Source organism: Triturus cristatus, chromosome 11 (assembly GCF_964204655.1).
Source record: "Triturus cristatus chromosome 11, aTriCri1.1, whole genome shotgun sequence".
NCBI classification, from domain to species: domain Eukaryota; kingdom Metazoa; phylum Chordata; class Amphibia; order Caudata; family Salamandridae; genus Triturus; species Triturus cristatus.
The window spans coordinates 156,091,872-156,105,152 of NC_140594.1; the positions used below are offsets into that span (position 1 = coordinate 156,091,872).

The 13,281-nt window shown below is 42.8% G+C and overlaps 1 protein-coding gene across 2 annotated transcripts in view; it reads right to left on the reverse strand.

The window, feature by feature from the left end:
- KNTC1 (kinetochore associated 1) overlaps window positions 1-13,281 on the reverse strand; it is a 1,031,844-nt gene that overhangs the window by 752,446 nt on the left and 266,117 nt on the right. For both annotated transcript variants that reach the window (XM_085636469.1, XM_085636468.1), the window contains exon 31: window positions 9,974-10,096. In XM_085636469.1, coding sequence (XP_085492595.1) covers window positions 9,974-10,096 — 123 coding nt within the window. The remainder of the gene's footprint in view (window positions 1-9,973; window positions 10,097-13,281) is intronic.

Below are 13,281 nucleotides of genomic sequence, written 5' to 3' on the forward strand. Positions count from 1 at the left end.
ACGAGGCAAGAAAACATGGGCAGAAAAGTGCCCTGTCTGAAAAGCAAAAGGATAAGGGAATTATTTGGTGGATCTCTATAATAAAGAAAAGAGAAAAATACAAAAAAAGGATGGCACCTGGGAAAGCAAAAATACAAAAAGGTTTAAAGAACCATAAAAAGTCTAATGACAATGAAGTAGGGGGAAGATGGAATTGAAACAAACCAGAAAGGGAAGGGAAAAGCCAACAGCCCCCAAGGAGAAGTAACTCTACGTAAAAAAGCCATACAAAGGAAGAAACTACCCTTGAACAAAACCCCCCCAGCAAAGTGAGCCAGCTGGGGCAAAAGGAGGGTCCTCAGTCACAAAATTGATTTAAGACTTTGTGGGGAAACATTTTAAAAGGAACAAACTGTAGAAGAGCAGCTCGGTGGAGAAAACCAGCTAACATCTGTCAATTTGGTATCCCTGGATTTGGACTCACCAAATCAAATTCATCTCAATATCTGAGCAACTCTTGGACCCAAGGCTGTCATCACCCCGACTCTTTCCCCCTTCTGACGATCAAGAATCAGAGGGACAGGGTGAAGAGACAGACATAGATGGTGATTCTCAAAGAAAGGGGTATAATAACCATATAAAGGACCATCTTGAAGAGGAGAAAGGAGTGGAAATATCTCAGGAGTAAATGACACTTCTGGGCCATCCATGGCTGACCTTCAGGTCACAGGAACTTTAAGTGTCTCAATGCTGGATGTAAAGTTAATCCTGCAAAAAACACTGCAAGGCCTGTTGGAGGTATTGGTAATGAATAATGACATTTTCAAAACTCAGAACAGTTCAAAATTATGGTGGGGGAACTGAAACAAATGAAAGACCTTGTACCCTCATTACTTAGGCCAGTTGGGGGGGGACCAACAGGGGGAGGGATGGGGGGATAGAGAAATTCCGACAGGGAGGGATGATGAGTGGTACCCCTAATGCAGAAGGAGGAGCACAGTGTATTTATATCACGATACCCAATGATTATAAAGAAACAGGGAGAAATAAGGAGCTATAAGCAGCTTATACCGCGTCCAAGGAGATGGAGGGAAGACCCAAAAAAGGGCCAAACCATAAACCAGCAGGGGAAAAAGGAGGTAGTTATGGGAAAAGGGTATAAGAGTTTAACAAGGGCAGTTGTGGCAGCTCAAAAAAAAAATATCCCTGTAAAAGGCACAGCTATTTGCAACTCAGAAAAAGTGGGGAGGAGGCAAAAAAGAGTAGAAGAATCTAGGGATAGAAAAAGTAGTTCTAGGATATATCCTATGAGAAAGGAGGAGGTTTGTAAGGAAAGAAGGATTGAGAAGAGATTGCATGGAGGAATAAGAATGTATAAAGACCAAATTGAGAAGGTGAAGGAAATAGAACAACTTGAAAGAAGGGAGGAGGATTCAAAGTGGGGACAACAAGAACTGGAGAACAAAGCCAGACAGGATCTGTGGTTATTCTTCGAACAGAAATGTCAGGGGAAAGGCGGTCAAAAAGTGAGGAAATGAAATCCTGTAAATCAATCACAACTGCTATTCTCCCTATCTAAATGTGCAAGTCTACGGAATATAGGCACTCAGGATCCCAGAGAAGTAGGATTTACTGTAAGTGCAGAGCACAAGTTACATAAGGAAGGTATCAGACCAGTACAGGGGACAGAAATGTTAGACTGTAACAATTATGAGAAGCCACTCCTTGTGAATCATGCAGGGCTGGGCTTAAGGCAAGTAAGGTTGATTGATTCAGGTTGGGATGTTAAGGAAGATCTCGAAATTACCATAAGATGTAATGAAACAGAGACATAGGGAGGGTATACTCGCAAACAGATATAGGGCTCTTGCATCTCTGACAAATGAGGAAGATGGTTGGTTAAGTGAGACTGACCAGGAGTTTGGGTTGTCGCACAGCCTGGCTATGTTATCCTGGAACATAAATGGATATAACAGAATATTGAATCTGGAAAGCTTTAAAGAAGCTATTAATAGTAACGAGATTGTGTGTTTGCAGGAGACTTGGCTGTGCGATAAAACCCAGTTGATTGAAAGGTTTGTACAACGGAATAAAGTAGCAAAGAAGAAACAATTTGTACGACCCTCAGGTGGGCAAATGATGTTGATTTCTACAAAAATTGCCAGTAAGGTTGTCCCCTTGGAAGTAAAATGCCAATGGGTTGTAGAGTGTTATTGATGGACCAAGACCTACGACATGAAGGTATTATTGTAAATGTGTATATACAGAAGGGGAAAGAGAAGGAATACAAGTCAGAACTGGAACAATTTAAAGAAGATGTGCTGTCTTTAACCGATAATTACCAGAAAGATTTACTTATTGTGCTGGGTGATTTCAATCATAATTTAGACCCTCGTAGGATCGACCCATGGTTTAAGGAGTTGTTGTCTTCATATAAGATAAATGATGCCATATTTCAGAGGGTGGGTATCTCAGCACAAGATATGGCTTCAGGGAAAATTTGGGTTCAATGGGCTTAGTTTGCATAAATGGCAGATTGGATACAGATCAACCAGCAAATTGTACTTTAAAGACAGGCCAGCAACCTTACCCGATTGACTATGTGTTTCTACATGTTTGGAATTTCAAATTAATCAAGAACTTAGAGGTAGCAAGAGTGGAGGAAAGTGATCATTACCCCCTGAAGATGGAAATATATGGAGCAAGGAAAAAACAAAGAAATCTGGCTCTCCAGGTCCTTATTGACTACCCAAGGCATCTCACAACACGCATATCTGAGGAGCACATCGAAAAATTAGTTGCTGTACAGCACATCCAAACATTAGGGAATAGCCCTAATTGTAAGGATAGTGGATGGTATGAAAATATAATTAGCCAATTGGTGGAATGCCTAAGAGTTCAAATAAAACTAAGTAGATCAGGTGATGGTAGGAAAAATATAAACAAAAGCAAAGAGAAGACCTGGTTCGATGAAGAAGGTCATAAATTAAAAGCAAGTATAAGACAAGGGGAAAGGAGACTTAAGGCAATTTATAATGTAGAATCACTCCACAACCTTCAGAAATTAAGGTCAAAATACAAAATGATAATTAGAAACAAAAAAAGATCATACAAGGAGTGCTGCTGGGTAAAATTATTGTCTGCAATCGAATCTAAAGACATAAAAGGATTTTGGAAGTTGGTTCAAGAAAGTTCTGGCAAAATACAAGTGTCCTTGAACTGCGTAGTACCAGAAGATGATTCGGTAAGGTACTTGGGGGACATATATGGAAACTGGTCGGTTACAGAGATTGAGAACTACACTTTGGCCTGGTGTGAAGGAGGATATTAAGGAACACTTCACAACTAGTAATGTTAAAAAAAAGTATATCTAACTTGACCTGGACTCGAGTCGCAGGCCCAGACAACCTCCCTGCAGTGATCATAAAAACCAGGCCAGAGTGGTGGGCAGAATTCTTTAAAAAAAAATGTTCCTTGGTATACTTAATGCAGGCCATATACCAGAAAATTGGAGAGGAGTAATTATAAGACCGATTCACAAACCAGGAGATATAAAAGCCCAGAAGAACTATAGATTAATTCATTGGACGTAGGAGAAAAAGTATTTGCCAAAATAATTTTGGAAACACTCAACGACTGAGTAGAATCAACTCAGATTGTGCCCCGGAACGGGTGGAGGGAGGGGAGGTGTTTAAGGTGGGCCACTCTACAGTCGACCACTGCTTTGCGCTTTGGTCGATTGCGTGGAAGTCTAGAGAGCAGAGGGGCAGTTTGTTCTGCTGCTTCGTAGACTTCCGCGCAGCACTTAGTGAACAGTAAGAAGCTGTGGGAGACGCCAATTAGATACAACATTCCAAAGGATCTGCTAATGATAATTCAAGCATTACATACTTGCAATTGGGCGCAGATCATTTTGGATATAGAGGGGAGCCTATCGCAGAAAATCCCAATTGGAAATGGGTTAAGACGGGTGCGCACTGGATAGGCCTGCAAAGAAAGATGTATACGTTTAATGAATATTGCAGTCTTAAAAAACATGGATCAGACAAAGGTTTTAAGCTTTGGGAAAAAAATAATAAGGCTCAATAGGTTCTTGGACTCCACGAAATTGGAAAAGGTAAACAAATATAGATACCTAGGGATGTGGTTTGAGAAAAATTTGAATTGGCATACCCACCAAGATGCATTAAGATTAAGTGCTCTGGCTTTGGTCAGTGGTCTGAAAAAATGTAATAGAGTCTATGGTGATATGTCTGACAGACCGGTTTTAAAAGCTTATGCAGCCACGATACCACCACAGTTTCAATAGGGAGCAGAATTGTATATTTGAGTGGTAAAAATGGATGGGATGCCGAAGAGGGGAAATGCATGAAAATCATACTATAGTTGCCCATGTCCTAAATGGTCCAGGCAGTAAGATTAGAAACCGGAATGACATCATTGGATATAAGGGCATGTATGGCGCTATTAAGATCCTGGCAACGCCTGGGCTGTGGGGAAGAACACAAAATATCACAGTGGTGTAGAAATGAGATACTGCTGAGCGAGCTAAACTGGGCAAAAGGGATTAGGGAAAGTAAAGCTTGTAGAAACATGAGGATCAAGTTGTGCCCACAGAATTTACAAATTGACGAAGATAAGAGGGAACTCAGGGCCCAGGGGAGAGAAATCTCTCGAAATCGTAACCAAGAATATCTCATGAAAATAAAATCTGTACATTTTATGGCGCATTCGTGGCAAAATGAACAACATTTCCCTTAAATTGATATACTTCCCTCTCGTTGGATAAGAAGAGAACTACTAAGGTGAAGAATTAGTTTTAACACCTGTTGATACCAACGGGGTAAAAAAAGCGATGACTGATATCAACGGGAAATGGGTTTGCAATCTGGGAACTATGTGAGACATATTACACATTTTATTGGACTGTCAGAAGGTTTTAGATAAAAGTAAAATGTTTTTACGCCAAATTTTTTTAAAATGTATGGTATTAAAAACAGGCTACAAGTGGTAGATCTCCTAAATGAAATGAATAATTTAGATATAGCATGTGCTATGGGGAAGTTTATCCAAAAAGTTTTTTTTAAATCCTTAAACGTGAATAAAACTGAAATTTGTCTCTTAAAAATAATTATATGATGTATGTAAGAAAGTGGCTCTGTATATACTGTTCCCAAAGAGGTACAGTGTGCAGAGAGTCCACAGTCCCCAGCGGTTTGTTAGAGGCTAAAGTTAGATATAACCTTACTCTCTAAAGTGGTAGCTTGGTCGAGCAGTAAGGCAGTATCAGAGGACAGTGTAAAGCATTTGTTGTACACACTCAGTCAGCAAATGGTCTCACACACTCAAGAACTGAACTCTAGGCCAATGGTTTATATACAAAAATATATGCTTGATTTATTTTAGAACCAACAATAGGTATCAAAATATACTTTCTCAGGATGAGATGTTTTAGATAAATACTTTTCAATAGGCAATAGACTTTTGAATGCAATGTTACAGTTGTTGCAATAGGCAACACAGTTTCAACCACAATAATACATTGAGCTCAAAGGGAATTTCTAGTTAAATGCAATAGATTACTTTTTGGATTACTTTTCTTACCACAGGACTGGATCCTAGATTCAGTCCTGGGATATCTCCTGTAAACAGTTGAGTAAAAACGTGTTGGTTACAGTTATGATTTTTAAGGAATATTATTGTATTTTAAAAGTTGACACTTAGAAACTTTTTCACATAGACTCACCAATGTTATCCTATGGGAGGAAATTCACTTAGCAGGTAAGTGGGGTTATGGTCACTTTTTCTAACTCAGTGTTGGATCCTGGATCCAGCACTGGGGTATCTCCTGTAAACAGCTGAAAGAATGTGATTTTTTTATACAGGCGATATTTAACGAATATTTGTACGTTTGCAAAATCGACACTTAGAAGAATTTCTGGTGAAAACCAGGCACTGTTATCCTATGGGGGAAAATCAAGTTAAAGGTAAGTACGGTTGTAATTACTTTTCAAGGTCAGTGCTGGGCACCAAGATCCAGCACTGGGACCTCTCCTGATAACAGGTAAGTAAATTTGTTTTTGTAATTCGGCTGATTTTAGATGAATATTTTAAAGTTTCAAAACTCGATAGAAGCATTTTCAAGTGAAACCAGTCAATGTTACCCTATGGAAGAAAAGTGAGTTATTGGCTTTTGGGCAAGTACTCGAATGGCAGAGTTACGGTTCTGGGCATAGACTCAGGGGTCTCCCAGGGTCAGGTAAGTACAGTTGTTACACCCTCAGCGGCACAGGGGCAGCCGGGTGCAGAGAGAGTTAGGCACAATGTTATCCTATGGGAGGCAGGGGGGCCTTGGTTGGTGGCTGCTGACTAGCAGGCCACGAGGCTGTGGGAGCTGGGCTCCTGGTCACTTGCTCAAGGCAAAATGGGGAAGTAGATTAGAGTAGAGGTTGCACTGCCAGGGGCACTCGGGCGGCTGGGTGCAGTGTGCTTTTGAGCCGTCGAGCGATCAATGGATTACAATGGAGAAGCTCAAGAACGAACAAAGGCTGCAAGCTCGGGTTTGAAGATTCTTCAGGTGCGACCACCACTTCGAGAGGTAATTTGGGTAGTTGGAGGATAGGTAGGCACCCAGGAGTTGGGCACAGGGGGCCGCAGGGCGCCGGGTGCAGTGGTGCCTATTGGCGTCGGGAAATCTTACCCTCTGCTGGTCGCGGTTGGAGGGGTCCCTGGTTCTGAGGCTGCAGGCGTCATCAGGAGAGTCGAGGTGGGTCCTTGGGTGCTGGATTCGGGGTCACGGTCGCCAGGGGGACGTCCTCGAGGTCTTTGTCCACTCCGGCACAGGCCAGGCTTGGTGGGTGCGGAGTGTGCAGGGTTTGCGGTTCCTGGCTGATGTCAGGGGTCAGTTACTTGCTTTGAGCAGTACCACTGCTCGTGGGAGTCCCAGGTAGTTAAGAGTCACAAGGCAGTCAGGTCTTCCGGGGTTTTTGAGGTTGCTGACCACTGGAGATGCCGGCGTTTAGCAGGAGCAGGTTCGAGGGTCGACAGGCCGGTAGGGCTGGGGCCAAAGCAGTTGGTGTCTTCCTCTTGTTAGCAGCTGCACGGCAGGTCTTCTTGTTCCTTGTTCTTCTTTCTTGTTTCGGAATCTGGATCTGAGGAAGGAAGGTTCAGGGTGTTCCGAAATACTAAATTTAGGGGCGCTACAGGTAGGTAAAGGGCAGGGACCAATGTGTCCCCTCCCTGGGGTGGGTACAGCCCCCATGCTGCCACTCTCCTGTGGGAGGGGGGCAGTAGCCTAGTCCTGATTGGGCAGGGCTTCCCATCTTCATGATGGCGAGAGCCCGGAGATGTGCTTCACCTTGCCTCCCCCACCTGAGGGGTGGGGTTTGCAGAGGCTGGCACACCCCCTTTCCTTCCTTGGGGTTTCCGGCCGCTCTTCCTGCCAGAGTGGGGGTCAGAACCGGTAGGGGCCAGTTGCTGAATACAGCAAGTGGCCTGGGGAACCTCACAAAGGCAGCATGCCTTTGAAGCTTCCCCTGCCCATCCTGGGTGAGGAGACCTAGCACCTCGCCCAGGATGTGCATTGTTGCAGGCCCAGGAGAGTGGATGTCTCTCTACCCAGGGGTCCAGCAACATGTCTGCTGTGTGGCAGCCTAGGCAGCCCCTCAGACAAGACGTGGATTGTAGGTTAGGTTCAGGGGACATCTCTAAGATGCCCTCTGCCGTGCATGGTACATTAAATCCCACATTGGCATCAGTGCGGGTTGAATGTGCTGAGAAGTTTGATACCAAACTTCAGTCTTCAGTGTAGCCATCATGATGCTGTGGAGTTCGAGTTGACGATCTCCCAGCACCATATACTCTTAAATGGCAGCACTGCACATACAGTGCTCAGGAATGGACATGGGTACTGTAGGTGCACAGGGCTCATGCACCTGTACCCACACCACTGGCATAGGGCACCCAGCTAGAGGGGTGGCTGATGTATGCCAGGGCAGTGTGTGTTGTGGGCATGGCACACAGGGATGTGTGCCATGTCGACTCTCTGTTTTGTTCTGCACTCAGACACTCAGCCTGCAAGGGCAGTGTGTGTTTGTGTCAGGGTACAGGGTCTCTAAGGGTGGCACAATAAGTGCTGCAGCCCGTAGGGGCCTTCTCTGGTCACAAGGGCCTGGGTACCTAGTGTACCATTTACCAGGGGCTGACATGTGGCCAGAGATGCCAATTGGGTTTTGGCTGTTAGGCAGTTTTTAGGAATGGAACACAGGTCCTGGGCACCTGATTGGCAGGAGCCCAGGGCAGCCCAAGGAAAAGTGCATCTGTTATCAGGTAAAAAGTGGGGGGTTACTGCAACAGAAACCCACTTCTTTACAATATATAGTATTTTAAATGGAACGATGGAAGGATCGAATTTTAAATGTATGAATTTTATGACAAATTTTATCTAAGATATGTTTATCAGTTTGTATTTATGGAGATTTTAGGTGTTTAAGCACTTATTAGTCCAAATAAACTTTTGCTTGAACTGAACTGAGCAGCCTTCACACGTATGCAAGATAATGCTATTATCTTTCTCACATTACACCAAGACCATGAACTTTACTTGTCTCAACAGAGTACAGGACAGCTGTACACAGCCCTTTCAGTGACAGATCGAGACCCCTAGGACATTCCACCCAGCTGAACAGCATGGCTCCTCTTATACCTAATCCAAGGACAACTGTCTCATTATATTTTCTAACTGAAAGAGACATCATTTGGTGTTCTATTTCAGACAGGCAGGGAGCCTGGGCAACACATGAAGTTCAGGTGTGAATGTTGGCTGACTATTTTGAAATACTGTCCGTCATGGCAAACTTTGTAATATCTAAGGAAGGTTTAATGTTTTAAGGAATTAGGCTCCTTAAAAATGTAATGTATATGTTGCCTTCTTTCTTAGTATTTACCTGTTGTGCTTACACACTGGATACAATTTTATTGATTTCTGCACCTATACTCATTTTTTCTGCACCAAAATTAGCTTAAAATAAATACTTTAAAAACACTTGTGATGAAAGGTTGTCAGAATTTACAACAATAATAAATAAAAATGCCTTATAGACACTGGCATTGTTAAATGCACAATACGCATCCCTGCAGGTACTTTAAGGGAGATAGGTCACAACTTGTCTGTTACTTCAGCTAAGAATTGCTAAGTTGGTTTAAACCTGCACTTGTCAAATGGCCATGAAGCATTTACCGGGTTGTGCTTAAATAATGCTTGTAAAAAAAGTAATAAAGGACCAGTCCAGACAACTCGCAAGCCGTCTATACAAGTCACTAGTCACCACCATTAATCACCCATGGCATCCAGTCCCCCCACCTCCAACCCCGCCACGAGAAGACAGCCAGTTCATACAGAACCTCCGGCCTTAAACGTATATGCCTTTCCAGACATGGACATTTTTGCAGTGGATAGCACACACACACTCATATTCCCCAAAAGATACCCATCATGCACACTCATCTCCGCAACGGACTCCTGAAACATCAGCTTCAGTATGACAAGACTGCAAAATAAGCGTGTTTCATTTCCACAGTGTGGTGTATATGAGATAGTATGGATAGCAGTCAAAATAATACATACTCTATGCAAAGCTAGAAATGGCAAAGTTAAGCAAAACAGGGTCAGAAGTGATCATGAACAAGACACGCCAATGTGCAAATTACAGTTATAGAAATTATGATCATAGAATAGAATGCTTGCATTGAAAGCGTCAATATTTGCTGAGTGCTGCAATCACACTCTGCGTCGACTAGGCAGGTAACAAGAATGTCTATGCATCGAATGACTATCTCCATTTGACTCTTCATGTACACATGCAAGCCTGTACTCTGTACTATTACATGAGAAGCTTTTCTATGAGGCCTAAAAGGTATCTAAAATTAGTGAAATCAATTAGAAATCTGTTCCAAATGGTGGAATTATGCATATAATTGATAAAATCAACTCAACCTCTTCATCCGAGGGATCTGGGTGCTCATTTAGTGTTAGCCGTGCCCACTGTTCCAAGGACTCTACAATTTTAGCTGCTTCAAGAGGGGGCAAAGACTTCAGCAGACTCAGGCATTCGTCTCCCTGCAAAACCAAAAAAGGGTTGTAAAAGAAAGTGTACTTTTTTCATGTAGTACATTTTGAGCTCAGTCATCCAAAGGAATGAGTGGCATATTTTAAAAACTTTTGAAATAAAGGGTTCAAACTTACCAGAAATATTATGTTTATGCCACACAATATTAATGTCTCAATGTAGGACTGCTGAACAGTGACTAGCAACAAAAGTTCAGTTTTGCAGTAATATAAAGTTCATAAACCTACAAACTTGTTAAACAAACATGCGTATCACAAAAGGCACTGCCTGAAATCCAATAATTGTATTCGATGCTGATAGTAGCAACATAATGTCATTCTCGTAACAAAAACTAGATTTGCAATCAATATTTTCAAACATATTGTAGCCACCTTTTAACATGGAAAAATATTGTCTTTTTTTTTTACCCCACAAGAGCCACCTCACCGCAGATTAGAAAACTGATGATAATATCATAAAAAATATAAAAGGAGGTACTGGAAGGTTCAGGCAAGATGACTGCCAATTAGAAGTGCCTTAGGCATACATTTGCTGTGATCTTATAGCATCCCGTGTGTTAAGATATACAACTTTTGATTTTAAATGCAGATTCCTTTTACAACTTAAGAAATCTGACTACAAAGTTAGTACCCAATAGCAAGCCTTTGAAGAGTGACAAAAAAAAAAGAACACCTAACTTATCTAAATGCAAGCCACCTGTAAGGAAATTCATGGCAGAAGAAACTGTCCAGACAGTACTCTGTTCCATAGGATAAAGACACTGCTATCTTCAATGAGATATGTGCTAATAAAGACCCTAAAAAACTGCCCCAAGTCCATGGCATTTCAAGACACCATGGCTTGTTTTCCAAGCACAAGGTTTTCATGTACTTGCGTTAATCCACAAAAACTGATAAACAAGAACAATCCACCCAAGGAGGATTGCAGTTAAATGTGTTTGTTCATAGGTCAAGTGAGTTTCCTACATTGGTGGGAAACACATCGTGTTTCTTAAATACCCCTCACACACCAAAAGGGCCCTTGGTGTCATGCTTCATCATAGGGGTCTTCGCATCTCTCTACGGGACGCGGCGTACTACTACCAATGAAATAAGTGGCAGCACTGATATAGTCTCTATGTGTGGTGTGAGAGGTGGTGAGAGGTAGGGTCAGGAGTGAATGGTAAGTGAATATTACAAAATACCTAGCATCATAGGAATAACAATTTTAATACGACTTGGTGCCGATATTATTAAAAAGGTGTGAGGTGGAGGTGTGTTGTATTAATGTACAAGACCTCCTGCGTGTGTCAACATGTTTCGAAGCATGCTTCTTCTTCTTCAGGATGGGTACACAGATCCCTACCCTACTCACATGAAAGGTGTGACAATGTCAATAAGTTATATACTATGTGTAGTCAGATCGCAAAAAAAGATACAAAAATGGGACACACTGGTCTCAAATATTATACGCAATTCTTTTGTTTCAATCTGAAAAAGAAACACAAGGTATAGGAAAAAACATCAGGTAAACAGATTATGTTCTAGATGTTGTTTTTGTGACCTGTATAAGTGATGAATATAGTGCCTATAACTGCAGAGAGTTTACACAGTATCCGTGACAGTGCAGTGTCCTGTAAAAGAAGGGGAAAAGTACAAGACGTACACACATGTAACAAAAAACACACATACTAAGGTTATGTCCCAAGGTAGAACAAATAGAGCCTGGGGAGATTAAGGAATATAGGGTAAAAAACAGCCTGAAAATAAAAAGCTGATCACATTCTTGCTGTATAGAAGCCAATGGCATCTTGAGCCTTAGAACGAAAGGGACCATGTGCTATTCGCACTCTGTAGATAAAAAGGCTGCATCAGGTCGATGTCCAAACGTGATGGAAAAATAGAACTGCCCTCTCTGTAGCGGCTATACAGTACTCACATATACCAAGGAACTGCCTCGCGTTGTCATCCCCCACGCGGCTCCGTCGATGTCGAGTGGAGCGCTTATTTATACTGAACTTAATTGCCTAATTAGTTCCCGCCACTATCGGTGTGTGCCCTGGGAGCACTTCATTCTTAACGTTTTAGGCATAAGCTGCGGGGACAGCAGAAAAAAACTCATACAGGAATCAGAGAGGAGGGCAACAGTACCAACGTGCTTACAATCCGAGACAAAGAGGATGGGGCAATTACCAAGGACCCCCTACCTACCACCAATATCCCTATGGACCACCCCCGATGATGGGGGCTGCATACCCACAATGGGTCCCACATTACGATTACAACTACTTCGGGCCACTGCCTTTTTTAGGATCACGCCCCGGACCCCGAAGAGGCAGGAACAGGAGAGGCAATAATGTACATTGGACAACAGAAGAAGTAGAGGACCCACGCGTCTCGACGAGGAGCATGATGAGCGCACTCAACAACCAAGCATCCACCAGCAAGAGGGGTAACTAGTGGTGAATCTCGCGGACCAAGAACTCACCGATGTCCAGAAGAGAGTCCTAGAGAAGGGATTGGGTTTTGTGCCTACGAATAGGATGGACAATTTAAAAATCCATGCAGAGATACAAGAATTTATATGCAAATTGAAATTACGGGCTTTCTTCAAGGAGAAGGATACCACCACGACAGAACCATCCAACACTGGCTTACGACTAAAATCAACATTCACCGCACCAGATTCCACACTACCCGTAGAATTATTAGCATTCGAAAAGGCAGTGATGGGGGACCTTTGAGGGTTGACCGCAGACGACCGAACATTCTTTCAGAACACGACCAAATTGGAGAAAGAAGACATAAAACAACTATCAACCAACAGGGATATCACTATCAAACCAGCCGACAAAGGTGGGGCGATAGTAATTCAGACAACCATGGCATAGGACACTGAATGGAGGAGATTATTGGGAGACAAGAGAAATTATGCAATCTTACAAGAAGACCCCACGGAATCGTTGCGGATCCGAATCACGTGGATGGTGGAAGAGACTTTGGCACACAACTGGGTGTCCAAGAAAGAGGCAGAGTTCCTAACTCAAAAATCACCCAGGACCCCCTATTTCTACACCATCCCCAAGATACACAAAAACCTGGTACAACCGCCAGGTCGCCCAATAGTTTCGGGCATAGGCTCTATACTGGAGCCTATGTCCAAATTCGCTGACGCTTTTCTCCGTCCATTAATTCAA